Source organism: Sceloporus occidentalis, unplaced genomic scaffold, assembly GCF_023333645.1.
Source record: "Sceloporus occidentalis isolate IW3139 unplaced genomic scaffold, rSceOcc1.0.p SCAF_2, whole genome shotgun sequence".
Lineage (NCBI taxonomy): Eukaryota > Metazoa > Chordata > Lepidosauria > Squamata > Phrynosomatidae > Sceloporus > Sceloporus occidentalis.
This window is the reverse complement of record NW_028316982.1, coordinates 127,981,093-128,007,598: the sequence shown is the minus strand read 5'-3', so window position 1 is coordinate 128,007,598 and position 26,506 is coordinate 127,981,093. Positions and strand designations below refer to the sequence as shown.

At 45.2% G+C, this 26,506-nt stretch overlaps 1 protein-coding gene across 2 annotated transcripts; it reads right to left on the bottom strand.

Annotated features, from left to right (window-relative positions):
- Nucleotides 1-384: 384 nt before the first annotated feature.
- Nucleotides 385-25,698, bottom strand: MXD4 (MAX dimerization protein 4). Of its 2 annotated transcripts, none has more exons than XM_089510926.1 (7): nt 25,411-25,698; nt 25,214-25,301; nt 16,683-16,712; nt 14,341-14,455; nt 13,306-13,465; nt 5,884-6,057; nt 385-4,126 (listed from the first exon to the last, which is right to left on the bottom strand). In XM_089510926.1, the coding sequence occupies exons 1-6, from the start codon at nt 25,472-25,474 to the stop codon at nt 5,933-5,935; spliced, it is 582 nt and encodes a 193-aa protein (XP_089367052.1). In that variant the 5' UTR covers nt 25,475-25,698; the 3' UTR covers nt 385-4,126; nt 5,884-5,932. The 2 variants fall into 2 exon arrangements, with proteins under 2 accessions (XP_089367052.1, XP_089367053.1); XM_089510927.1 differs by lacking the exon at nt 385-4,126 and adding an exon at nt 4,216-4,232.
- Nucleotides 25,699-26,506: the final 808 nt, after the last annotated feature.

Below are 26,506 nucleotides of genomic sequence, written 5' to 3'. Positions count from 1 at the left end.
TTTCATTGGAGGTTTTCAAGCAAAGTTTTGATGGTCATTTCAACAAATGTTTTGCTGTGGACTTTTGTGGTCACTTCTATGTTTTTAAGTGTATCCTTGCTATCAGTTGGGAAGACATGCAGTGTATGGAAGAGTTGGAAATCAAGTTGTGCAAAAGTTATACAACTGGGTGACCTTGAGCAAGTCACATGTTCTTAGCCTGAGGGGAAGGCAATGCCAAACCTCTTCTGAACAAAGGAAACCCCATGATAGGGTTGCCATAAACTGGAAACAACTTGAAGACACACAAGGACAACAAAAACAACAAATCTACAGTGCTATATAAATAAAGCATAATAATAATAATAACAAGCTACTGCAATTATTGAACAAGCGACAATAAGATCAGAATATTGGAGTAATCTTTATTGAAAAGATTTATTGAAAATATAAAAGATCTACAAAGCCACTGATACCCAGTATGGAAGAGTTCATCAAATTATATACATTCATTTTAAAAATGCAAACATTAGAGTGGCCTAAGGTCAACAAAATTTATCATGAAGTCTCTTTCCCATTCTCAGGATTTTTTTGTTTCTAAAGTTGTGTGCAAGAACTGCTCTTCATGAAAGAAAACATTTTACAGCCGCGAGTAAATTCATTATATTGTAAAGGAAAGCAACAATACAAGTAGGCATTTCTACCCATTAAAATGTACTAAAGTAAAACATCTAAAGTGATTTTCTAATTAAAATATATGAAATTAAAAAATACTGCTCATCAGCTGCTCACAATGCTTATATTGCTATGTACCTTTTCCAAGATGGATTTTTGAAATATACAACATGTATAATGTATCAAAACAGTGCAAGAGAGGACTATTAATTTTAAAACCAGCTGCCAAGATTTGTAACTTTATGGACCTCCCCAGCTCATGGAGAGATGACTACAAACAACAACAACAACAACAGATCGTTCAAAAACATGGCCTTGTTGGCAAGTTCTGGGCTACTGAGAAACAAACAACTAAGGGCTATAAGAAGCCAGAAGTATATTTAGCACTTATTTCCTGTACTTTGAGCAACAAAGGGAAAATATATACTGATTCAGAAAACAGCAAAATATTAGTTGCTTCCATCTTGTCAATATGTTGCAATTTATTAATCTTTTCAATACTAAAAAACATAACTGGAGTGCTGGATTTCACAAGGCACTGTCCTGATCCTGCAAGTCATTCCAAGTACAAAAGACCTATTATCTATGGCCCGGTACTCTGTGGTGCGCCCATGACGTGCTAAGGTTGCTTGGAGGTGGGGCGTGCACATGCCCCGCAACCCTAGCACGTCATGGGTGCGCCGCAGCTGCACGGCACTATCCAGATGGTGTGCGCAGAGATGACATGCCAGCAGCTCAGTGTCCAAACGGCACTGCGCCACTGGTACATCATCTCGCTGTTGCTGGTGCTTGCTGTACAGCAGCGCCGCACAATTTGGTTGTTACGGCACTGCTGTGGAGCAAGGAGAGGCACCTCCCCAGCGCCTCTTTTTGGCACTCTGTACCGCACCTATATAAAGCACCTCTTTCTGAAACATTAATTTGAATGGAATTGTTTTCACACCACTATTTAAATCAGTATAGGCAATTTCACGGTTGTGGTCAAGTTCAGCCCCATGGATGTCACTGTGGGATAATGACAGCACGGTGGCAACCAGAAAAAAATCACTGCTTGTTGCTGAAAGAATTAAGTTCAATTGTAAAATTAGATTTATGGGGGAAATGTTTATTGATTTAGAGGAGAGCTGTGTTTCCTGGAGAGTTTTGGCGCAGAGATGTGGGTGAGAATGAGTGTGTTTTTTCACCAGTGGAATTCAGTGGCTGCAAAAAAGGCAGGGAGTAACATTTAGTTCATCCCCCAAGAATCAGGAATTCCAAGAGCAGAAAACACCTCTGTAATAATGCCGTATTTTGATCAATTGGGTTTGGGGATTATTACCTCCTCTGCCATTAATGAAACAGAAAAAAACTACAGTCAGTGCTTTAACTAAGGCAAGGTGATACCATTCAAGCATACCAACTGGGGCTTCTGAAATGGCAAAAGGACAGGTTGCTTACCTGTAACTGTAGTTCTTCGAGTGGTCATCTGCACATCCACACAAATGGGTTATTCTGCGCCTGTGCAGCAATTTCGGATCCTTTAGGAATTGCTAGGGAAGACTTTTTGGTGGTAGCTCTGCCCACCCTCTATATAGGCTCGGCTTCTTCTCGCCCTTCTTCTGTTCAAAAAGTCCACCGAAAGAGCAGACCTAGGAAGAAAGTGTCAAGGATGGGTGGGATTTGTGTGGATTCGCAGATGACCACTCGAAGAACTACAGTTACAGGTAAGCAACCTGTCCTTCTTCTTCGTCATCTCTGCGAAGCACACAGATGGGTTACACTGACAAGCTGATCCATCCCAGGAGGAGGGAGTATCCTGGCAATAAAAGATTTTAACCAGGAAAGACAGTGTGAGTGTCAATTATTAACAGTGTCAACTAACCTCAGTGAATGCCAGAAAGGAGAACAGCTCTGCCAAAGGCTGCTTCACAATGGTGTCTGGTGTCAAGCCTGTAGTGCTTGATAAAAGTCAAAGGTTGTGACCAAACTGCAGCCTTGTAAATGTCCTCCAATAAGATTTTGGACAGGAAAGCAGAGTATGTAGCTACCACCCTGGTGAAATGAGCTCAATTCGAGCAGGGGGAGTCTTCCCAAACAGTTCATAGGAAAGATGGATAGTGGAGGTCACCCATTTAGAAAAATGTTGTGATGTGACCGGGAGTCCCAGTTTGGGAGGTGAGTAGCAGACAAAGAGTCTGGGAGAATGCAGAGAGGACAACGTCCTGTAGAGGTAGTAGGCCAGAGCCCACCTGACATCAAGGGAGTGGAGTCAGTACTCAGTGGTTGGGTTCGGGGCCAGCATTGGAGGAACGATGTCTTGATTGAGATGAAAGATAGAACCTATCTTAGGTAGAAAGGAAATGTCCAGTCGAAAAATGACCTTGTCTTTGAAGAATTTCAAATAAGGGGAGTCGGCACGGAAAGCTCAGATATCATTGACTCGGTGTGCTGAGATCAGGGCGACCAAAAATGTAGTCTTCCAAGTGAGGAGCCTGATGTCACAGGAAGCAAGAGGTTCATCGTCGGAAAGTTGGTAGGGTTTCATTAGAGTTTGGAAAATGTCGGTACGGGACTGAGAGGCATCTTGCGGAGATGGACGAACCTGAGGGGTTGCCTGTGCACACGGCAGCGAGCCCGACTCGGTATCAACAGACTGGATAGGTTTGGAGTCTGGGTTGGGACAGGACTTCTGTTCCGGACGTGAAGCCTCCTTGTCCTTCTCGTTAGAGGACTTGTGTTTCTTCTTGTCTGATTTAGAAGAGTCTGAGGATTTCTTCTGTTTCAGAGATGACAGCTGGCCAGCCACATCGTGGTCGGTCTCCTTCTGTTTTTCTGGGGTTGGTGACCCAGGGACAGGAGACAAGTGTTTGCCCTCAGCAGCATTAGCTTTGGCAAGAACCCCGGAGACAGAAGACGAGGGTTTGTCCTTGGCAGCAGGAGCCTAGGTAGGAAGCCTAGATTCAGAAGGAAACTTAAGTATCTGTGCATATGAACACAGCCATATTTCCCTATTCTTCCTAGTTTGTGGGGTGAAAGCCACACAATGAGGGCAAGTCGCGGTGACATGGCCCTCGCCTAGGCAAATGGGGCACAAGGAGTGTCCGTCGTGGCTTGGAATTTTCTCTCCACATTCCGTGCACTTTTTAAAGAGTGCGAAGACATCGTGGAGATTTGAAGGAGTAGATGAGAGCGTGGTCAAACAAACCAAGTGTTACCGGTAATCAGAGTCCAAAACAAGCCGAATCACTATCCAAGAGAGAAGTTAGAGCCAAAAATGTGGTCAAAATCGAAAGTAAAAGGAAGGAGTGATTTCCAAGTGAGGTTCCTATGCTGCTCACGCGGCAGACAAAAGGAACTGAAGGGCAGGAAGACACTGAGCCTATATAGAAGGGTGGGCGGAGCTACCACCAAAAAGTCTTCCCTAGGATCCGAAATTGCTGCGTCGGCACAGAATAACCCATTTGTGCGCTTTACGGAGACCATGAAGAAGAACCTACGTTTTAAGGGGGGGGGGGAGATAAATATATAAAATATTCACCAAGGCACAATATGAATAAAGTGAAGAGTACCTGAGACTCTGGTCTGAGTTTATATGTTCCCTGTAAGTAAGTAAGAAGAGTTTGGAAAAATATATAACACATGATATTTTATAGAAAATACATAGCTTGTCTAAACAGTACATAGGGTTTTCCCCCCAATTTTTAAAAAAGACCATTGAAGTAGTAATGTAAAGATTGGTCCATTTTTAAATATAAAAAATTGAAATACTAATGACTTCATTAAGCTTAAAATGTATTCAAATATACTTTTGCAGTATTGCTACATTAGGGTAACTACAATTTAAACATCTAGATGAATACTAAATAAATGATATAATTATATAGCACTTTTCTGTATTTTATAAGGAAATGTAATTGCAACTATAGCATATAAAACAATATGGTTTAGTGTGAGTACTGTAATGTAGAACTGTGCCTTCCATTTCAGTGTATTGGCAGCTATAGACGAGAATAAAGTGTAGAATATAAGCAAGCATTTTTGTTTTCTTCTAAAAAAAGTTTTAGTTGTTAGTCTGGTGTGCTCTCAGTGTTCTAACAAAAATACTGAAGTATTTCATACATAATCTCCATGTTAACAAGAGACCAAGTTTCTAGTTAAAATGAAGGGGCTAGTGAGTAGTTGTTTGGGCAATGAACTTTAAAACCAACTGATGGGAAAGATGATTGGGCTGCTAATCCAGCATGAACTGGATAAGTAGCTCATGTGGACCAAGATGCACAACCAATTGCATCATGAGCAGACAGCTGTATATTCATCAACCATATACATGACTTTAATTTGCTGAATTGTAATGCTTTAGGATCCCTCTAAATTATTCTAACACAAGGACATCTTTGGCTCATTCATGAGGGCTAGGTGTTTGGTAAGGCTGAAAACAAGTAAACATGTACTGAGCACACCAAATGGGATATGACTTTCTTTGTGCATTAAGGTTCATGTCACACAATATATCTTACTCTGATAGCACAGCATTTTTTAAATTTTTTTGTTTGCATTTGCAAGCTAGCATGACTATTTGTGGAATTAGTTAGCATAAAACAGAAAACTGGGGTGATCATTGCACATTAGATTGTGATAAGCAGCTTTATCTCTGTTTGCAGAAAAATAGTGAACATATTTCTATGAAGAACATACACATTTTACAGTTTATGTCTTTAAAACTTGAAAGAAGTTCTATTCTGGTAACTGATGCTAGCCAGTTCCTCCACTCTCCCAAATGATAATATACTTTAAAAGGTGTATCATTTTCCTTTTCTCACTATGGCCAGAATCCAAAAAACTGAGAGCAATCACAAGCAAGCCAAATGCACAGAAAGAAAGACATATGCTGTTTTAGCTACAACAGTTTTACTGCAAGAGACAAAACAGCAAAAGTCAAACTCTATCTATCAGACCTGGACAGAATTAGATGTTTCATAAATGTTTAGAAGTTTATGGGAAAAGTTATTACTTCATTTAAAAAGTACTTTTACATTATTTGGAAAGGCTCTCCACAACATTTAAAAGTTTGGAAAATGGCTATGTGAAGGTACTTTAAACCAAAAATCTTACTTTGCAGAAACCATGATTTGTAATTTAATATACTAATCATAATTGAGAGAATCCTGGACATTACACCACTTGGAGTATTGTAGTAGAGGCTGTCTGGGACAGTGGCAGTCAGCAACTTGAATTAATAAATGTATTTACTGTAAATGCTTCAGTCAGAAGGTCCTGAGTTCAGCAGTTCACTCAAATGCTACAGAAGTTTGGCATTTAGTCTGTGAGAATGTGTATAGCCACTGTCGCTAGAGCTGCCTTGAAAACTGTCTTCAGCATCACTGGTACTCCCACTACTGTCCATTTCAGCTGTAATGTCTACCTCTAAATTGAAACAAAAGAGACAAAAGTTTCAGAACAGTAATGGAGAGAATCAAACCAAAATAGCATGTATTTATACGGTGCTCTAGAGTGCTCCAGATGGATCACAATATCTTGTTATCTTTACAACTGTGTAAGAGATTGCTTAGCTGAGGACCCCTTGTGAGTTTATTGTTAGGATTCAGACCACATACCTCCTGGTTCATACGCATGGAACAGATGAGCAAGAAGCACCCTGGGACCATAGCAACCACACACTGCGGTCCCGATGCCATCACCTTCTGCGGTCCCAAATAGACTGCAGCAAGGAATGGAAAAGATTGCTCCTTTTGCCCAGGAACAACCCGGCACGGCTTCAGCGCTGGTTGGGAGCATGTGTCATCTAAACACTATGCCCCCAAGCTGCGTGGAAGCTAGCTTAAAAAGCCTGTCTATTTCACACAATAGTTGAGTCTCTTGGCCTACTCTATAGCACCTAGTTCTTTTGCAGTATTTCAAAAGGCTACCCAAAGGTTCAAAGCATATTTTACACTTATTCAAACATTGTTATTCAATGAAGACAAAAACATATAGGAAGACAGTGTGGTTCCTTTAATGGATTCTGAAACAAAAATTTTGAAAATACTTTTTAAATGCTTCCTGCAAAACTGTTACCTTGAAAGACATACCGTACTTAAACAATAGTATGTGAAAAAAGTAGAGGAAAAGTGGACTATTTTATGAGTCTGACTATTAAAACTCCTGCATTCTGTTAGCTGAGGTTTGAATCCTTGCCATATTCCCAAGTAGAGCTGATCCATTAAATGTATTGTAGAATGTTGAGTTAATATATAAATCCTATTGATCCAATATAATCTAGTTTGGACTACTAGTAGGATTCAGATATGAATGTCTGAGGTACAAAACTCATTTTAAGCCTTTTATTACCAACATAATGTTGTATTAAAATTTAAAATGCTAAATGTATGCACTATATACTTTGAAATTATTGCATACATTTTCTAATAGAATCACTTTCATTGTGACCAACATTCTTCATCAGATTCAGAGCTTCTGACTGACTGAACAAAACTAAGAAGCAGAAAATGGTCAACAACTGTGAACAAGACCCCATTGGAACTTCTGCCTAGCAAGCTGCAACCAAACTTGTAATGAGTGGCTGGGCAGACAAAGCATTCAACCTATCACTGTGGAAGTGTATGGGAGGAGTAGGAACTCAGAGAAGAAGAAAAAACCTGGCAGTTTAAAGGAGGGTGGAGAGTTGTCAGAGAAGGTTCTCAGAGAGAGGTTTAAGGCAGGTCTCAGCCAGCACCTTCAGAAGGGACAGCCTGGGGTTGTGTCTTGGGATGTAATAAAAGATTTAGAGGAAGTAATATCTGAAGGGGATCTATGTGTTATTTAATTGGCTAGTGAGCTGACACCCAATGTAACTAAAGAGTAGTTTGGACTTAATCAAGTCAGAACTTAAATACTTGTTACTACAAAAAAGTTACAGTTTGTTTTCATGTAATCACTAAGACTGTCTGTGTGGTACATTATTCAGAAACATGCCATCAGCTACACCAACCTATTTGGACCCTGAATTAAGCACTGGGTTTCCTAGACTTCTGACACAATGGGATTGTCTGATGAGGGAAGGTAGGAGATAATGCTGAGAAAAGGACAGGATAAGGACTTTTTATTAAGGTGACACTGAGGAGTTTATCGCACTGCGTTCTGAGACCGTTCTCATCACGTGATGAGAACGGAACGCATTTGAGTATACCGCACAGTATGTGTTCCAATCGGGTTCTCAGAACGCTTAAATGCGTTCCAAATGTGTTCCAGGAGGGTACAGATATGAATGTGTTCCCAGAGAGCTGGAACGGGATGAGAACGTTCCAACAGAGGTGTGTGCGGTATTCTTATGTGTTCTCAAATCCGTTCTCGCATTCCTCCGTCTCCTGATTGGCTGAAAGAATGACAGGCAGGGAGGGAGGCAGGCAGGCGAGCGACTGCAGTGAGGGAAGCTGTGTGTGTGTGAGGGGGGAAAGAAGGAGGGAGGGAAGGGAGGAAAGTTGGGACAAGTGAGAGAAGAGGAAAGAAGGGAAAGAGAGAGAAAGAGAGAGGGAAACAGGGGGGCCAGAGCAGAGATCAAGAGGGAGAGGGTCTGGCTGCTTCTGCGGGGGGCCTCTAGTGTCATGTCCAGCGGGGCTCCTGTGCTGGCAGCCTGCAGGAGGCAAGGATGGCAGGAATGCCCAGGACCTTCTCCTCCTTCCCTCCAGGAAGGAACCCACAAAAGCTCCTCTGTTTGGAGCAACACACAAAAGCAAGCAAACAACTCCCAGAATTCCATAGCAAAGAGCCAGACAAGAATTAAAGCGGGGAGGGAAGCTCACAGGCCCCACCTGGAATATTGTGTCCAGTTCTGGGCACCACAATTCAAAAAGGAGCGTGTCCAAAGGAGGGCGACTAAAATGGTGAAAGGTCTGGAAACCATGCCCTACAAGGAACGACTTAGGGAGCTGGGGATGTTTAGCCTGGAGAAGAGAAGATTAAGAGGTGACATGATAGCCCTGTTTAAATATTTGAAGGGATGTCACATTGATGAGGGAGCAAGCGTGTTTTCTGCTGCTCCAGAGACTAGGACCCGGAGCAATGGATGCAAGCTCCAGGAAAAGAGATCCCACTTCAATATTAGGAGGAACTTCCTGAGAGTAAGGGTTGTTCGACAGTGGAACACACTCTTTCCTCAGAGTGTAGTGGAGTCTCCTTCCTTGGAGGTCTTTAAGCAGAGGCTGGATGGCCATCTGTTGGGGATGCTTTGATTGTGATTTCCTGCATGGCAGAATGGGGTTGGACTGGATGGCCCTTGTGGTCTCTTCCAACTCTATGTTTCTATGATTCTATGAAGGCACACATTACATGCGCACACACACAGGAGGCAAAAGGCTGACAAGCAGCCAAAATGGGGAATTGGGATGACAGCAGAGGACTCTTCTTTTCTAACCGGTTTAAAGAGCTGCTATGGCTGCCGGGGCTCTGCCCTTGGCCCAGTCCCCTCCCTGGCAACTTGCTTTTCTTCGGCTTGAAGAGACCTGCATGGAGCTCCTCCTTCTTCCCAGCCTTGCAAAGAAGGTTTGGGATGTAACTTGCATCCCCATTTCTCTTTCTCCCTGCCTTCCTCCCGATCCCTCCTTCTTCCCTCCCTTCCCTCCCTCCTCCTTTCCCCCCTCTCTCTCTCACACACCCCCCTTCCCTCACTGCAGTCGCTTGCCTGCTTGCTTTCCTGCCTCCCTGCCTGTCATTCTTTCAGCCAATCAGGAGACGGAGGCGGCCTTGGTGGAATATGTTCTCGGAACGGTTTCAGGAATCGCTGTGCGGTAAAATGCAGTTCTGATCACGTTTTGATCACGTTCTAGTTTACTAATGCAGTAATATCTGTTCCAGGAAAGTTCTCATCACGTGATGATAGGAACGTTCTCAGAACGCAGTGCGATAATCTCCTGAGAGTCTGTCCCTGCCTATCACAATAGCTTATTATTAATCATTTTATGCTCATTACAGCATTTTCTGAGGGAGGGATAGAAGAATGAAAGCCACATTATTTTAATTCTCCATCCATATGTCCTTAAAATTTGAATCTTAATGAAACTACAAGCCAGTAACTTCAACTCCCTGGGAATACCAGTTGACAAAATCAACCCTCTGTCCATCCTCATTAGTAAATACAAAAATTTCAGGATTGGCCTGGCACCTGCAAAAAACAAAGGGCCCCATGTTACCTGCCCACGTTAGTCATATCCTTCCAAGTGCTCTCAGAAATTTATCAGCCATTCATTAGAAATTCAGCAGCAAGAGGATGTACAGACTATTCAAACTAATTTGCCATCCAATAGACTCAGCTAATGATATCATGACACATTTTTCCAGAAATAATAAAAAAAATATCTGAGGGAAAGGTATCCCACACAAGAGCAATTCTTTGTATGCATTCACAGTCAACCAGGATATATCACTTACTGGTTACAATTGCTCTTATGACCAAATTTGATGCACATAGATGGTACACTCATAGAATCGGAAGTGATCACAAGGGCCATCCAGTCCAACCCCATTCTGTCATGCAGGAACTCACAATCAAAGCATCCCTGACAGATGGCTGTTTAAAGACCTCCAAAGAAGGAGACTCTCTTACTCTCAAGAGGTTCTTCCAAATGTTTCGGTGGAATCTCTTTTCCTTTTGTTTGAATCCTTTGCTCTGGGTCCTAGTCTCTGGAGCAGCAGAAAACAAATTTGCTCCATCTTCAGTATGGCAATATTTAAACAGCACTATCATATCACCTCTTAACCTTCTAACTAAACATACCCAGCTCCCTAAGCCTCTCTCCTCACAGGGCATGGTTTCCAGATCCTTCGCCACTTTGGTTGCCCTACTCTAGACACGCTCCAGCTTGTCAACATCCTTTTTGAACTGTGGTACCCAGAACTGGACATAGTATTCCAGGTGGGGCCTGACCAAAGCAGAATAGAGTGGCTCTATTACTTTCATAGAATCACAGAATCATAGAGTTAGAAAAGACCACAAGGGCCATCCAGTCCAACCCCCTGCCATACAGGAAATCTCAATCAAAGCATCCCAACAGATGGCCATCCAGACTCTGTTTAAAGACCTCTAAGGAAGGAGACTTCACTACACTCCGAGGGAGTTTGTTCCACTGTCGAACAGCCCTGTTAGAAAGTTCCTCCTAATGTTGAGGTGGAATCTCTTTTCCTATAGCTTGCATCCATTGCTCTGGGTCCTAATCTCTGGAGCAGAAGAAAACAAGTTACCTCCCTCCTCAATGTGACATCCCTTCAAATATTTAAACAGGGCTATCATATCACCCTTAACTTTCTCTTCTCCAGGCTAAACATCCCCAGCTCCCTAAGTCATTCCTCATAGGGCATGATTTCCAGACCCTTCACCATTTTAGTTGCTCTTCTTTGGACACTCTCCAGTTTCTCAACAACCTTTTAAAATTGTGGTGCCCAGAACTGGACACAGTATTCCAGGTGGGGCCTGACCAGAGCAGAATAGAGTGGCACTATTACTTCCCTTGATCTAGACACTATACTTCTATTGATGCAGCCTAAAATCACATTGGCCTTGTTAGCTGCTGCATCGCACTGTTCACTCATGTTCAACTTGTGATCTACTTGGACTCCTAAATCCTTTTCACACGTAGTCTCGTTCAGCCAGGTGTCCCCATCCTATATCTGTGCTTTTCATTTTTCAACCCTAAGTGCAGTACCTTGCACTTCTCCCTGGTGAAATTCATTTTGTTAGCCTTGGCCCAGCTTTCCAATCTATCAAGGTCATTTTGAATTTTGATCCTGTCCTCTGGGGTATTAGCTATTCCTCCTAATTTGGCATCATCTGCAAATTTGATAAATATGCCCCCAATTCTGTCATTCAAGTCATTGATAAAGATGTTGAATAGCACTGGGCCCAGGACTGACCCCTGTGGGACCCCACTGGTCACTTCTCTCCAGGATGAAAAGGAGCCATTGTTGAGCACCTGTTGGGTTCAGCCAGTCAATCAATTACAAATCCATATAACAGTTACGTTGTCTAGCCCACATTTCACTAGTTTGTTTGCAAGAGTGTCATGGGGAACCCTGCCAAATGCCTTACTAAAATCAAGATATACTATATCCATAGCATTCCCTTCAGCTACCAAGATGGTAATTTTATCCAAAAAAAAAAAAAAAAAAAAAAAAAAAGATCAGATTTGTTTGGCATGACTTGTTTGTCTGAAACCCGTGTTGACTTTTTGTGATTATGGAATTGGATTATGGAGTTCACAGACTGTCTGTTTAATGATCTGCTCCAGAATCTTTTCTAGTATTGATGTCAGACTAACTGGACAATAATTGTTGGTATCTTCTTTTTTCCCCTTTTTGAAGATGGGGACAATGTTTGCCCTCCTCCAGTCTGCTGGGACTTCTTCTGTTCTCCAGGAGTTCTTAAAGATTTTTGCCAATGGCTCCGATATTACATTTGCCACTTTCCTCAAACTAGACACTGTATTTCTATTCATGCAGCCTAGAATCACATTGGCTTTTTTAGATGCTGCATCACATTGTAGTCTTCCTGTTTCTTATGGATTGCCCTAGTACTGAGGTGACGGTATCCTGTTGGTCCGGGTGCTTGTTTACATGTTAGAGTGCACAATTTAGATCATCTTCAGCCCTATAATGGTTGTTTTAATCATGCACACTATACCATATTTCAAAATGGTAGCAGGATGACCAGATGGAGAAAGGAGAAGAAGGCATCACAAAATGTAGGACATGCAAAAAATACAGGACATTAAAAATAAAAGCTGAAAACACAAATGTAAATGTAAGCTCATGCTTCTTAGTATGCTATAAATTGAAGTACAGTACATTTCAAAAATTCTCCTGGACATAAAGTAGAAATGTAGGAAAAGCCAGAATGGTAACGATCTACCAGGAAAAGAAATGTATCCTTTGAGAATGCTACTATCTGAAGTTTCCATTTTCATTCAGAATTGGTTTCTAAAATACTGGCAAGTTCCAATGCTGAAATTTCATTGTATAACCACAAATATCAGAAAACAAAACTTGCATGGAGACCGCTTCCCTACTCTTACATTCTTGTTTCTTGGTTTAGTATGTATATTTTGAAACATGAATCTGTTTATTTCACATGCTGCAGAAGACATAGGAACTCAAAACAAGCAAGAAGATTATCTACAGCATGTAGGAATTCTAACTGCATACTTACTACCATTTATTTTAAGGAGTTAAAGACAGTTAACATATACTTATTAACATAACACTTCTAACACTGAATATTCCAAAACAGCACTTCAGTGGGGTAGTTTTAACACTGAGAGGATATATTCTATTCTGCCAGTACCAGTCTAGACATTGGATTTTATATTAATAAAAGGTTCTTCAGCAGCAGCTCAATTTTAAGGCATTTTCTCCCCAGTATTTTGTACTTTTGCTCTAATACTATTGCAGAAATTTCCACATGAAATCAGTTAATCTCTTCTCAATTTTCTTTTCTGCTCCTATAGTTTTATAAAAACTTGTTAAACTTGTTTTTAATATTAATAAATCAATCAGATACTTTTAATTACAAAACACTGATATTATAAATTCTGACATGCTTTGTGTCTCATAATGTACATATTTATAGATAAGGAAAGTGAAGTACCTTTATTCTAACATTAGATGGCAGAATTTAGTACCACCTACCTTGATCAGAATCTGTTGATACTGTTGATCCCAGGCTATCTGTGCGAATGCGTTCCAGGCCCTGCATGGAGAGCTGTTCCAATCTACGCTTGAGATACCTATGTTCTCGTTGTAATTGTTCTTTAATATTTAGAGCTTTTCGGTCCTGTTCTTCCAATTTCTAAAGAATGAGATTAATAAAACTCTCTATTCAGCTATAAAAAGAGTCTTCTGATTGCAGAGATTACCCCATGTATTATAAATATGCAATAAGTGACAAACTTCTCATACAGTGGCAATATATTGATGACCATTTTATAGTCTGAATTAAGAGAAATGCTTAGAAAAGTTTATATTATATAGCAACTCTACAGATCCTACAATCACGTTTAAGCTTAATGGCCTGAATTAAGAGAAAGAAATGCTTAGAAAAGTTTATATTATATCCAAGCTCTATAGATCTTACAATCATGTTTATATCTATCAACGGAAGTAAACACCCACATATCCATTTCCTTGATGTACTCATCACTGAGAATTATAAAATTGTCACAGATTTCCACAATAAATTCATAGATACTCATAGATGTGGTCCTTAACCTTTTCCACTTTGTCTTATTACATCAAGAAGATAGTACAAAACATTAGCATTTGATTCAAAGCGCTGAGGGCTGTGAAACTCCCCACACAATATTTTACTATTGCACACACAATTCAAAAGACAGTTTGGTTCATTCTGACATTTTTAACCCAAATTCTTCTAAATGTTCTGGTCTATTATAATAATACTAAGATAACCTAATTGCTGACACAGATATTTAGGACATAGTGTTTGTTTCACCATGATGTAATGGTTGAGCATTGGGCTACAGCTGAAGATATCAGGGTTCAAATCCCTGCCTGGCCATGAAAACCAATTGGGTGACCTTAGCTAAATCATAGTCTTTCAGCCACAGAGGAAACTCCGTAGGAATAAACCTTGCCAAGAAAAGCCCATGACAACAAATAAAAACACCAAACCAAAACAATTTAAATTCAAACAAGTCTCTCTTTTACCTTAATATGCATCTTGGCTCTTTTCAGCAAGCTGAGTGTAGTGTGTCTAGTGCTATCTGCTCCCAAAGGAACAAGCTGTTTTAACTCTTCTAAATATAACCGGAGTTTAGCCCGTCTGAAATTAAGAAAAATCAAAAAGTTGTCAAAGCTCATTAGCATATGTTCACTTCAAACAAATAACATGTACTCCATATTGTTCTAATCCTTGAAAAGACTATAGAATCATAGAGTTGAAAGAGGCTCTAAGATCCATCCAATTCAACCCCCTCCCAATACAAATTACATCACTCCTGAAAAATGCTCATCCAACTTCTGTTGAAAAGACCTATAAAAGTCCACCACCTCCAGGGCAGTCTATGAAGAATTCCTAGACAAAAAAATCAAATAAAACTTCCTAATGGTTAAGTGGAATCTCTTTTCTTCCCATTTGAATCCACTGGTTCACGTTGACAGACTGGAAAGCTGGGTCAAAACTAACAAAATTAATTTCAACAGCAAGAAATGTAAGGTACTAAATCTAGGCAGTAAAAGAAAAGGCACAAACATAAGATTAATGACACCTGTCTTGAAAGCAGGGTCTACAGGTCTTAGCAGACCACAAGCTAAACATGAGTCAACCATGTGATATGATGGACAAAAAGACAAATACAATTCTGGACTGCATCAATGGGCGTATAGTCTCCTGACCAAGGAAAGTAGTAGTCCAACTCTATTCTGCTTTGGTCACCTGGAATTTTATGTTGAGCTCTGGGTGCTACATTCAAGAAGTTTACAGTGGGGCCTAGGGTTTGATTCCAGGACCCAGCCCCACACCCCCTGTGGATACTAAAATCTGTGGATGCTCAAGTCCCATAATACAGAATGGCACAGTAAAATGGTGTTCCTTATATAAAATGGCAAAATCAAAGTTTGCTTTTTGGAATTTAAAAAGAAAATAGTTTTAAGCCATGGATAACTGAATCAGTGGATGCAGAATCTGTTGATATGGAGGCCACCTGTATTTTATTTTTTAAAAATAAAATAAAACTAGGAATACAAGCAAGAAGTAAAAAATAAAAAGTAATAAATAACAGGATAAAATCAGTATTTATGTGTATAGACTATATTACAATACTCATATATAGAAAATAAAATACAATCTGGAATTATTAGTAACTTTATCCAAATGCATTTTCCAAATGTTTCCATGATTTTGTTGTTGTGTGCCTTCAAGTCAATTATTTTGTCATTTTTCCAAGCGCTGAACTAGGTCTAATAGGCAAGATCACAATCTCAAGTTTTCCTGAAAATATGGAAATTAGAGACCGAGAGGAAATAAGTGGTGTTATTTAATCTACTACTGTGTCCATCTGAAGTGAAAACAGTTACTACACAAAACAGGGAATTTTTAATTTTGGAAATGAAAGGAATCATAGCTTGTGGGGCACAGTCAAAAGACAGAACCATTATCTAACTGCCCTGTTATTTTGCTTAGAATGAGGGCATAGACAAGGAGGCTAGAAGTACTTGTGAGTTTTGGTCCATACAGGCTTCTTCCAAACAGATCCACAATTTCTTAGCAAGATAGAGCTAAGGTTCTTACTTCTTTATTGATCTTTTTGTTCTTGTGACTTCAGTATCTATTATAAAAGATTACTGTCAAACAAACATATAAGCAAGCAATTGAAATGCTAAGTTTTTGGGTGAAAACTTTTTCAGAATGATAATTGAGTGGAATAAAGGTTTAGCTAACTCATCATTGAAGTAAGTATATGCTGGAAATCAGAAAGATAAAAAAGTTGTCTTTGGCCTGAAACAGACGGGCCAAGGGGACATGGAGTGCATGAGGCACACCCCCGATGTGGCTAGAAGCCACTCTGACACTGCCTAAGGCAGCCTGATACTGCTGGCAAAAGAAGCAGTGAAAAGCCGCTCCTTGCCGGCGCCTCGTTTGGGACTGGAGCAGTAGTCCGCTTTAAGAGAGGCCCATCCAGTCACTGAAGTCCCTGGCTGATCAGGGGTCAACTTGGGCTGGAGAGAGGTCTGCTTCATCCCTTTGTCTATTGTTAGTTGTCTTCTTTAAAAGTCAGAAAAAATTTGGAACATGTTTTAAGAGCCATCAACAATATTCTGAAAGAAATTTTGACAATGAATCTTAAGTATATATTAAGTATCTTCAGAGTATTCAATACTGCAATGCAATTTTCTGAGAAAAAGCGTTTGAAAAATGTATGTGAACTATACAGAAACATAATTCACACTGATTTTCAATAGGGTAGATTTAACACTGATTGGATGGCAGGTAATGTAAATTATTTAAAGTACAAGTGAATTATAAAGCATTTTGTTTGTTTGTTACTTACCTATGCTTTTCTAGCTCATTATGTGAAGACCTGTTAAAACAGAAAAATGTAGTATTTCAGATTATTTGGTGAAAGAAAATTTGAGGTCCAAATGGAAAAATGTATTTTTAATCAGATTCCTATAAAGAAGTTGCTTATTGAAGCGTTTCAAGAACTCTTTTGGTACACCCAGAATATGACATGTCTATCTTATTTGTACTACATCTAATAAAACTTTAGAATTAGCCTTAAAACAGTATTAATTATTTATTCCAAATGCCTCGCTGAGCATCAGATCAGAATGCTTTGAATGCAGGTTGTGAGTCTATACACAGCTAATTCTGTGTGAACTTAGGGTTGCCATATCCCGCCTGGGGGCGGGACTTTCCCGGTTTGGGGCGTGGCCACATGGTCCTGCCCCGGTTTGGCCCCGCCCCCGGGATCCCCCCCCCCCACCGACGCCAGGCAGGGAAAAGAGCCTCGCCTCAGCAAGGCTCGTTCCCTGCTTGGCCTCCTCCGCTGGCCAGGGAGGCGGCCTGGGAGGGCCAGGGGAAAGTGTCTCGCCTCGGCAAGGCCCTTTTCCCCTCCCTTGCCGCTTTCCCCACCGGCCACGGAGGCTTCAAGGCAGTGGAAAGAGCCTTTCTTCTTCTTTCTCCTCCTCCTCTTCTTCTGTCTCCTCTCCTCCTCCTCTTCTTCCTCCTCCTCCTCTTCTTCTCCACCTCTTCTTCTCCACCTCATCCTTCCCCTCTTCCTCCCCTTTTTCTTCCTCTACTTCCTCTTCTTCCTCCTCCTCCTTTACCCCTCCTCCTCCTCCTCTTCTTCCTCCTTTTCTTCTTCTCCGCTTCCTCCTCCTCTGCTTCTTCTACTCTTCCTCCTCTTCTGGTTTTTGGCCAGAAAGGGAAGCACATTTCTGCCATCTGTCTAGGAATAATGCCAAATGTCCTCCATTTTTATCATGCCCAAGAAACATGCATTTATATGAAATTTTTTTAAAAAACCATCAATTTTTGCTTGTCCTCCATTTTTAAAAATGTGTCCTCCATTTGAATATTTTGTCCTACATCTGTCCTACATTTGTCCCAGTTTGGAGGTCCTGACTAATGGCAACCCTATGTGAACTACATATTGCCTTAGATGTCTCATGTGCCAGTAGAGCCACAGCAGTGAGATCACAACATAATATCCGGTAGTACTGCAGCATATTTGTGCCACTATGCTGGAAAATACCCATCATTTCAGTTTTATTGAGTGTTGTCCTGATTTCTTGCATCAAGCACTCAAGAGCTCTCTGTGACCTGGACTTTCTACAACAGTATTGTCTGCTTAACTCAGATCAAACTGTAAAAGTCATCACTTCTTACTGGGAGAGCCCATTTGCTTGTGAATTGTATAGAAACGAGTGGAATTGCCACCTTTCCTTTCCTTTTGTGATTCAGTTCCTGCCAGGCATTAAAATGTGCATCTTTCCTCCCCATTACTGTAATAATAATTTGTGCTATCTTAGGGGTGAAGCAGATGGGTGGCTTAGAATAGAATCACAGAGTTGGAAGAAACCACAAGGGCATCCAGCCCAACCCCTGCCATGCAGGAAATCACAATCAAAGCATCTCCCGGCCTCTGGCTGCTCTGTCTGTGATCAATCAGCCCAGGACTGCAGTGATCAGACAACCCGCTCTTAAAGTGGGCCACAGCAGTCCAAAACAGGTCGCTGGCAAGAAGGAAATTTCCCCTAGTCTGTTTTTAGTTTTCATCATGTATAACCTTCACATTAATGCTATGTGATTCTTGTCACAGAAGGAGCAGCAATTGTTCTTGTTTATGGCTTTAGAATCCAGATAGCCAACTCCCCTTATCCAGGAAAATGGCGATAAAAGGGATCCCTTGGGTAAAGATCTTTCAAAGGAAGAACTGACTGACAGGAACAGAATGTGGAATCTAAATGTATTTGATACAGTGATATGCTGCTCATGCACACACACACATTATCAACTTTGATCAGGGGAGGAAGGACTTCAGAGGTCTGGATTGCCCTAGACTACTGAACAGGTGATTATTACTTCCAATATGAGTAAGACCAGTCACCTATTCAGTAAGACCTGTTCAGTACTCCATATGTGATCCCAATGACCTACAGATTGGAATTTCATAGGGGATTAAGAAAGTGGTATTATTATTATTATTATTATTATTATTATTTATACTCTGCCCCCCCTCCCAAAAAAAAAAAAAAATCAGGGCTCAAAACAGCTTACATTGGAACTCAAAGTGGCCTTTCAGTGGCTTTCAATACCATTGACCATGGTATCCTTCTGGGCTGCCTCTCTGGGATGGGACTTGGAAGCGCCGTTTTAAAGTGGCTCCATTGCTTCCTGGTGGGGCGAACCATGAAGGTGGTGTGGGAGACTCCTGTGGGGTCCCTCAGGGTTCTATTTTGTCCCCTATGCTATGTAACATATATATGAAATCTCTGAGAGAGGTTGTCTGGAGCTGAGGTGCCATCAATATGCAGATGACACTCAACTCTACTACTCCTTTCCTCTTCAAGCCAAGTAGGCTGTCCTGATCCTAAACCAGTGTCTGTCATCAGTAATGGACTGGATGAGGGCAAACAAATTGAAACTTAATCCACCCAAGACAGAGGTGCTCCTGGTGAATTGGAAGGCAGATTAGGGAACAGGGTTAAATGGGGTTACGCTCCATATGAAGACATAGGTTTGCAAAACTGGGACTCAGGGTGGCTTACAATATTAAAGAACAGTACAATTAAAAACATAGAAAAGTGTTATATTAAAACAGAATTAAATTATTACAATATTAAAAAAGATTGCATATAAATGAATCAAATATAGTTTAAAAGATAAAAGTGTTTAAAATATATTTAAAATACAACACCCAGCCTGTTCTTTATAAACCTTGTGTTTCAAACGCCTGTCTGAATAGGAAGGTCTTTGCCTGCTGGCAGAAGGACAAGGAAGGGACCATTCTGGTCTCCCAGGGAAGGGAGTTCCACAGTTGGGGCAGCCATGGAAAACGCCCTCCCTTGTGTTCCCACCAACCGTGCTTGTGATGGTGGTGGGACAGAAAGAAGAACCTCTCCTGAGGATCTCAGAGCCTAGGCTGGCTCATACAGGGAGACACAGTCTGTCAAATAGCCTCGACCTCAGCGATATACTTCTTTCGAGGTAGATGTTTTAGAGCTATTGGTCCAAAACACATTGCAGAAATAATCTACCGGTAGTTTGAGAACACTTTAACTGCCTTGGCTCAATGCTAGGGGATTCTGGAAACTTTGTCAGACAGCTCTGGTGCCAGAGCAAACTACAATTCCCAGGATTCTCAAGCACAGAGCCAGGGCAGTTAAATCAGTCTCAAACTAGATGATTTCTGCAGTGTGTTTTGGACTACTGTTAGGAAGAGAAGGCTTGACTAGGATGGCTCCTTCTTCAGGGCTCCACTCATGGCGTCAATTAAATCTTAAAAACTGTAACACAAGTATACTATTTATTTATTTCAAGGATTTACATCCTGCCTTTCTCCCACAGTGGGATTCATCGCTTTGGTCCAAAACATATTGAAGAAATAATCCACCTTGAGACCATTTTAACTGCCCTGGCTCAGTGTTAGGGAATTGTAGTTTACTGTGGCACCAGAACAATCTGACAGAGATGGCATTTAGAAGTCTCACAAAACTACAGTTCCCAGAATTCCCTAGCACTGAGCCAGGGCAGTTAAAGCGGTCTCAAACTGGATTATTTCTGCAGGGTGTTTTGTACCTTTGGACATATAATGGTCAGGAATGTGTGGAGTAGGGAGGAAGATGGGGAAACTTAGCAATTATTTTAGATGATGGTGGTGTTGCTGTTCAGGCGTTATTTGCTAGCAGTGGACCCCAATCTGTGCCCTTGAAGAGATTTTGGACTTCAGCTCCCAGAAACCTCAGCCATGTTGGCCAATAGTCTGGAATTCTGGGAGCTGAAGTCCAAAATCCTTTAAAGAGCACAGTTTGGCGACGACTGATTTCTAGAATCAGTCTGTAGAGAGATCTTGTAGCACTTTTGGGGCTCACAGAAAGAAAGTTGTTGCTATTGTTGCTGTACGCAATTTTGAAGGGGACGTTTTGTATGAGGAAAGGAAAAGGAGGGCGACAGAAGCAATGGTCAGGGTGAAGTGGCTGGGGCAGCTCTCCCAAAAACACGGAGCCCCTTCTCCCCTGGGCCCTGGCCAGACCAAGCCTCTGACCGGAGGCCCTCTGCCAGGCACTCTTCGACAAGGGTTACCAAAAGCCAGATGGGGGGCCATCCAAAGCCCCTCGCTGGAGGAGGAGGAGGAGAAGGAAGGGTGCCCTTAGCTCCAGGTGAAGGACTGGGCCCAGGCCCAGGACTTCTGAGAGAACGTCCATATTGCCACACTACCTTCTTATAGTGCTGCTATTCCATTTCTACTGCTGTGATTGCCTCCTGTTGCATCCTGGGAATTTGTAGTCCAGTGAGGCCTAAGAGCTCTTTGCCTGAGAATTCTAAAAGCCCCCTCCTTAAACTACGAGCCCCAGAATGCAACAGGAGAGACCGCCATCTTGAGGGGGAGAGAAACAGGCCAGCGACACCAGGCCTCCGCCTGCTAAGAAGAGGAGCCCTCCTCCCGACCGCCATCTTGAGGGGGAGAGAAGCAGGCCAGCGACACCAGGCCTCCGCCTGCTAAGAAGAGGAGCCCTCCTCCCGACCGCCATCTTGAGGGGGAGAGAAGCAGGCCAGCGACACCAGGCCTCCGCCTGCTAAGAAGAGGAGCCCTCCTCCCGACCGCCATCTTGAAGGGGAGAGAAGCAGGCCAGCGACACCAGGCCTCCGCCTGCTAAGAAGAGGAGCCCTCCTCCCGACCGCCATCTTGAGGGGGAGAGAAGCAGGCCAGCGACACCAGGCCTCCGCCTGCTAAGAAGAGGAGCCCTCCTCCCGACCGCCATCTTGAGGGGGAGAGAAGCAGGCCAGCGACACCAGGCCTCCGCCTGCTAAGAAGACGAGCCCTCCTCCCGACCGCCATCTTGAAGGGGAGAGAAGCAGGCCAGCGACACCAGGCCTCCGCCTGCTAAGAAGACGAGCCCTCCTCCCGACCGCCATCTTGAAGGGGAGAGAAGCAGGCCAGCGACACCAGGCCTCCGCCTGCTAAGAAGACGAGCCCTCCTCCCGACCGCCATCTTGAGGGGGAGAGAAGCAGGCCAGCGACACCAGGCCTCCGCCTGCTAAGAAGACGAGCCCTCCTCCCGACCGCCATCTTGAGGGGGAGAGAAGCAGGCCAGCGACACCAGGCCTCCGCCTGCTAAGAAGACGAGCCCTCCTCCCGACCGCCATCTTGAGGGGGAGAGAAGCAGGCCAGCGACACCAGGCCTCCGCCTGCTAAGAAGACGAGCCCTCCTCCCGACCGCCATCTTGAGGGGGAGAGAAGCAGGCCAGCGACACCAGGCCTCCGCCTGCTAAGAAGACGAGCCCTCCTCCCGACCGCCATCTTGAGGGGGAGAGAAGCAGGCCAGCGACACCAGGCCTCCGCCTGCTAAGAAGACGAGCCCTCCTCCCGACCGCCATCTTGAGGGGGAGAGAAGCAGGCCAGCGACACCAGGCCTCCGCCTGCTAAGAAGACGAGCCCTCCTCCCGACCGCCATCTTGAGGGGGAGAGAAGCCGGCCAGCGACACCAGGCCTCCGCCTGCTAAGAAGACGAGCCCTCCTCCCGACCGCCATCTTGAGGGGGAGAGAAGCAGGCCAGCGACACCAGGCCTCCGCCTGCTAAGAAGACGAGCCCTCCTCCCGACCGCCATCTTGAGGGGGAGAGAAGCAGGCCAGCGACACCAGGCCTCCGCCTGCTAAGAAGACGAGCCCTCCTCCCGACCGCCATCTTGAGGGGGAGAGAAGCAGGCCAGCGACACCAGGCCTCCGCCTGCTAAGAAGACGAGCCCTCCTCCCGACCGCCATCTTGAGGGGGAGAGAAGCAGGCCAGCGACACCAGGCCTCCGCCTGCTAAGAAGACGAGCCCTCCTCCCGACCGCCATCTTGAAGGGGAGAGAAGCAGGCCAGCGACACCAGGCCTCCGCCTGCTAAGAAGACGAGCCCTCCTCCCGACCGCCATCTTGAAGGGGAGAGAAGCAGGCCAGCGACACCAGGCCTCCGCCTGCTAAGAAGACGAGCCCTCCTCCCGACCGCCATCTTGAGGGGGAGAGAAGCAGGCCAGCGACACCAGGCCTCCGCCTGCTAAGAAGAGGAGCCCTCCTCCCGACCGCCATCTTGAGGGGGAGAGAAGCCGGCCAGCGACACCAGGCCTCCGCCTGCTAAGAAGAGGAGCCCTCCTCCCGACCGCCATCTTGAGGGGGAGAGAAGCCGGCCAGCGACACCAGGCCTCCGCCTGCTAAGAAGAGGAGCCCTCCTCCCGACCGCCATCTTGAGGGGGAGAGAAGCCGGCCAGCGACACCAGGCCTCCGCCTGCTAAGAAGAGGAGCCCTCCTCCCGACCGCCATCTTGAGGGGGAGAGAAGCAGGCCAGCGACACCAGGCCTCCGCCTGCTAAGAAGACGAGCCCTCCTCCCGACCGCCATCTTGAGGGGGAGAGAAGCAGGCCAGCGACACCAGGCCTCCGCCTGCTAAGAAGACGAGCCCTCCTCCCGACCGCCATCTTGAGGGGGAGAGAAGCAGGCCAGCGACACCAGGCCTCCGCCTGCTAAGAAGACGAGCCCTCCTCCCGACCGCCATCTTGAGGGGGAGAGAAGCAGGCCAGCGACACCAGGCCTCCGCCTGCTAAGAAGACGAGCCCTCCTCCCGACCGCCATCTTGAAGGGGAGAGAAGCAGGCCAGCGACACCAGGCCTCCGCCTGCTAAGAAGACGAGCCCTCCTCCCGACCGCCATCTTGAAGGGGAGAGAAGCAGGCCAGCGACACCAGGCCTCCGCCTGCTAAGAAGACGAGCCCTCCTCCCGACCGCCATCTTGAAGGGGAGAGAAGCAGGCCAGCGACACCAGGCCTCCGCCTGCTAAGAAGACGAGCCCTCCTCCCGACCGCCATCTTGAAGGGGAGAGAAGCAGGCCAGCGACACCAGGCCTCCGCCTGCTAAGAAGACGAGCCCTCCTCCCGACCGCCATCTTGAAGGGGAGAGAAGCAGGCCAGCGACACCAGGCCTCCGCCTGCTAAGAAGACGAGCCCTCCTCCCGACCGCCATCTTGAAGGGGAGAGAAGCAGGCCAGCGACACCAGGCCTCCGCCTGCTAAGAAGACGAGCCCTCCTCCCGACCGCCATCTTGAAGGGGAGAGAAGCAGGCCAGCGACACCAGGCCTCCGCCTGCTAAGAAGACGAGCCCTCCTCCCGACCGCCATCTTGAAGGGGAGAGAAGCAGGCCAGCGACACCAGGCCTCCGCCTGCTAAGAAGACGAGCCCTCCTCCCGACCGCCATCTTGAAGGGGAGAGAAGCAGGCCAGCGACACCAGGCCTCCGCCTGCTAAGAAGACGAGCCCTCCTCCCGACCGCCATCTTGAAGGGGAGAGAAGCCGGCCAGCGACACCAGGCCTCCGCCTGCTAAGAAGACGAGCCCTCCTCCCGACCGCCATCTTGAAGGGGAGAGAAGCAGGCCAGCGACACCAGGCCTCCGCCTGCTAAGAAGACGAGCCCTCCTCCCGACCGCCATCTTGAAGGGGAGAGAAGCAGGCCAGCGACACCAGGCCTCCGCCTGCTAAGAAGACGAGCCCTCCTCCCGACCGCCATCTTGAAGGGGAGAGAAGCAGGCCAGCGACACCAGGCCTCCGCCTGCTAAGAAGACGAGCCCTCCTCCCGACCGCCATCTTGCTTGTCTTTATTGCACATTGTTGATTTTTATTGGGTTTTGTGAATTGTTTTTATGATTTGTTAATTTTTGTGAACCGCTTTGATCACCTCGGAAAAGCGGTATAAAAATAAAACATATTATTATTATTATTATTATTATTACTGTAAGAGCGTAGTCGTGTGTGGTGATCTGGAAGCACTGATCCCCAGACTTAGGCCTGGCGGGTGTTTCGGACTTCGCTGGCTACGATGGCGGAGGATTCTGGGAACTCAAGTCCAAAAACCCCTAGAGGACCAGAGTTTGGGAACCGCTGATCAGTTATCACCCTGCCCTCTTATAGTGCCGCTATCCCACTTCAACTGCTCCGTCTGTCTCCTGGGGCTTGTAGTTCAGTGAGGCCAAGGAATGTCAAATCATGCTCCTCCTTCAACTACAAACCCCAGAATGCAACAGGAAGAGGCAGCCAGGGCAGTTACAGCGGAACAGGAGCCCTAGAGGAGTGTAGTGCGGTGACCTAGCAAGTAAAAGGCCCTCAGCCAGGCTTTGAAGGCGCGGAGGAGAGCCTCAGAAGGACGGCTGAGGCGGCGATCTCTCCCTGGGAGCCCCCTCCCGCTCCCCCCGTCCTCTGTCCGCGTGGCAGCCCCAAACAGCCCGGCCCCGGAAGGGAAAATGGCGGAGGCGGAGGGCCTCCAGGGAAGGAGCCCCTGAAGAAGATGCTCGCCCCGCAAAGGCCTGAGGGAGGCAGGGAGGGCCACCACTCACCGGTTGCCCTGGGGCTTCCCGAGCTTCGCTTTCCTCCTGGGACAGTTGCTGGCGAAAGGCAGCACCGAGGCATAGCCGTGTTCGGCTTCTGGGGGAGGAGAGAGAGTTGGCGAGAGTGAAAAGGGGGCTCTCCGCGGAAATGGAAGCCAAGGGACGAGCAGGAGAGCCGGGAGGAAGCCCGCAGCCCCTCCATTTACCTCTCTCCCGCCTTTCCAAGTATTCGGCGGCTTCCAGCAGCATCAGCAGGGAGTTCCACTCCATTTCCGAGAGCTTCTTCCCGGGAGAACAGCGGCTGCTCAGGGTTCGCCAGCAGCACGCAGCTATCTCCAGCAGTTCAACTCTCCAAAGCCACAGTCGGTGCTTGTGTGTGTGTGTGTCTATACCTATATATAGAAAGAGAGGGGGTTTTTGACGGACAGCTGCCCCAGCCAGTGAGTGACATCCTTGGCAGGATCCTGACTCCAGCAGAGCCAATCAGAGGCGAGCCAGAACGTTCAGGCCGAGAGGGATGTTGACAGATCTGGGATCCCGCCGCCTGATAGGCTGGCCGCTATAGCAACAGCGTAGAAGCCGAAGCCTAGCAACAGCACGCGACGGCCTCGCTGAATGGACGGAACTCTTCATGCAAATAAGGCGCCGGCGGTGTCTTGTGATTGGCCGCCTCCAGCCCAGGCCAGCCAATCCCCTTCGCGTCAAAGGCTGCATCCCCACTGGAGGAATAATAACCCGGTTTGGCACCGCTTTAACTCTTTTCGTCTCAACAAACTCCAACTCCCAGAATTCCATAGCAACCTTGAGCCAGGGCACTTAAAGCAGTGCCAAACCGGGTTATTTCTCCAGTGTGGTTGCAGCCAGAGCGTGTCAGGCTGCAGCTGCAGGGGGCAGGTGTGTAGAAACGATGCTGTGTTTTATGTATGTATTCATTTATGTGGAGTGTTTATACCGCGCTCGTCTTCAGCCACAAATGGCTCTCGGTGCGGCGTACAGAGGCCAAGCAGACTGAAGCCTAGGGAAGTTCCTGCTGCCAGCTTCTTTCTTTCATTCAATTTCAAAGGTGCAACAAGAGCTCTCTACATTATTATCATTATCATTATTTCCAACTGCATCTGAAGAAGTAAAGACCAGGAAAGCTCCCGCTGCCAAGGTCTTTGTTTCAGCCTCAAAAGTGCTACAAGACCTCTCTGCATACTGATTCTACTGACTAACAAGGCTATATTATGTCTTTTTATGCTATATCTATTTTACCTCTGTTGATATCCTGCCTCGATCTGCAGGGAGAGGCAGGAATATATT

What these genes read in the sequence shown, in the direction of transcription:
- MXD4 (XM_089510926.1), bottom strand. Translation starts at nt 25,474, where the DNA reads ATGGAGTGGAACTCCCTGCTGATGCTGCTGGAAGCCGCCGAATACTTG. An exon ending in CTTGGAAAGGCGGGAGAGAG is followed by an intron (nt 25,302 to 25,410) that starts GTAAATGGAGGG and finishes CTCCTCCCCCAG; the next exon opens with AAGCCGAACACGGCTATGCC. An exon ending in GAGCCAAGATGCATATTAAG is followed by an intron (nt 13,466 to 14,340) that starts GTAAAAGAGAGA and finishes CTCATTCTTTAG; the next exon opens with AAATTGGAAGAACAGGACCG.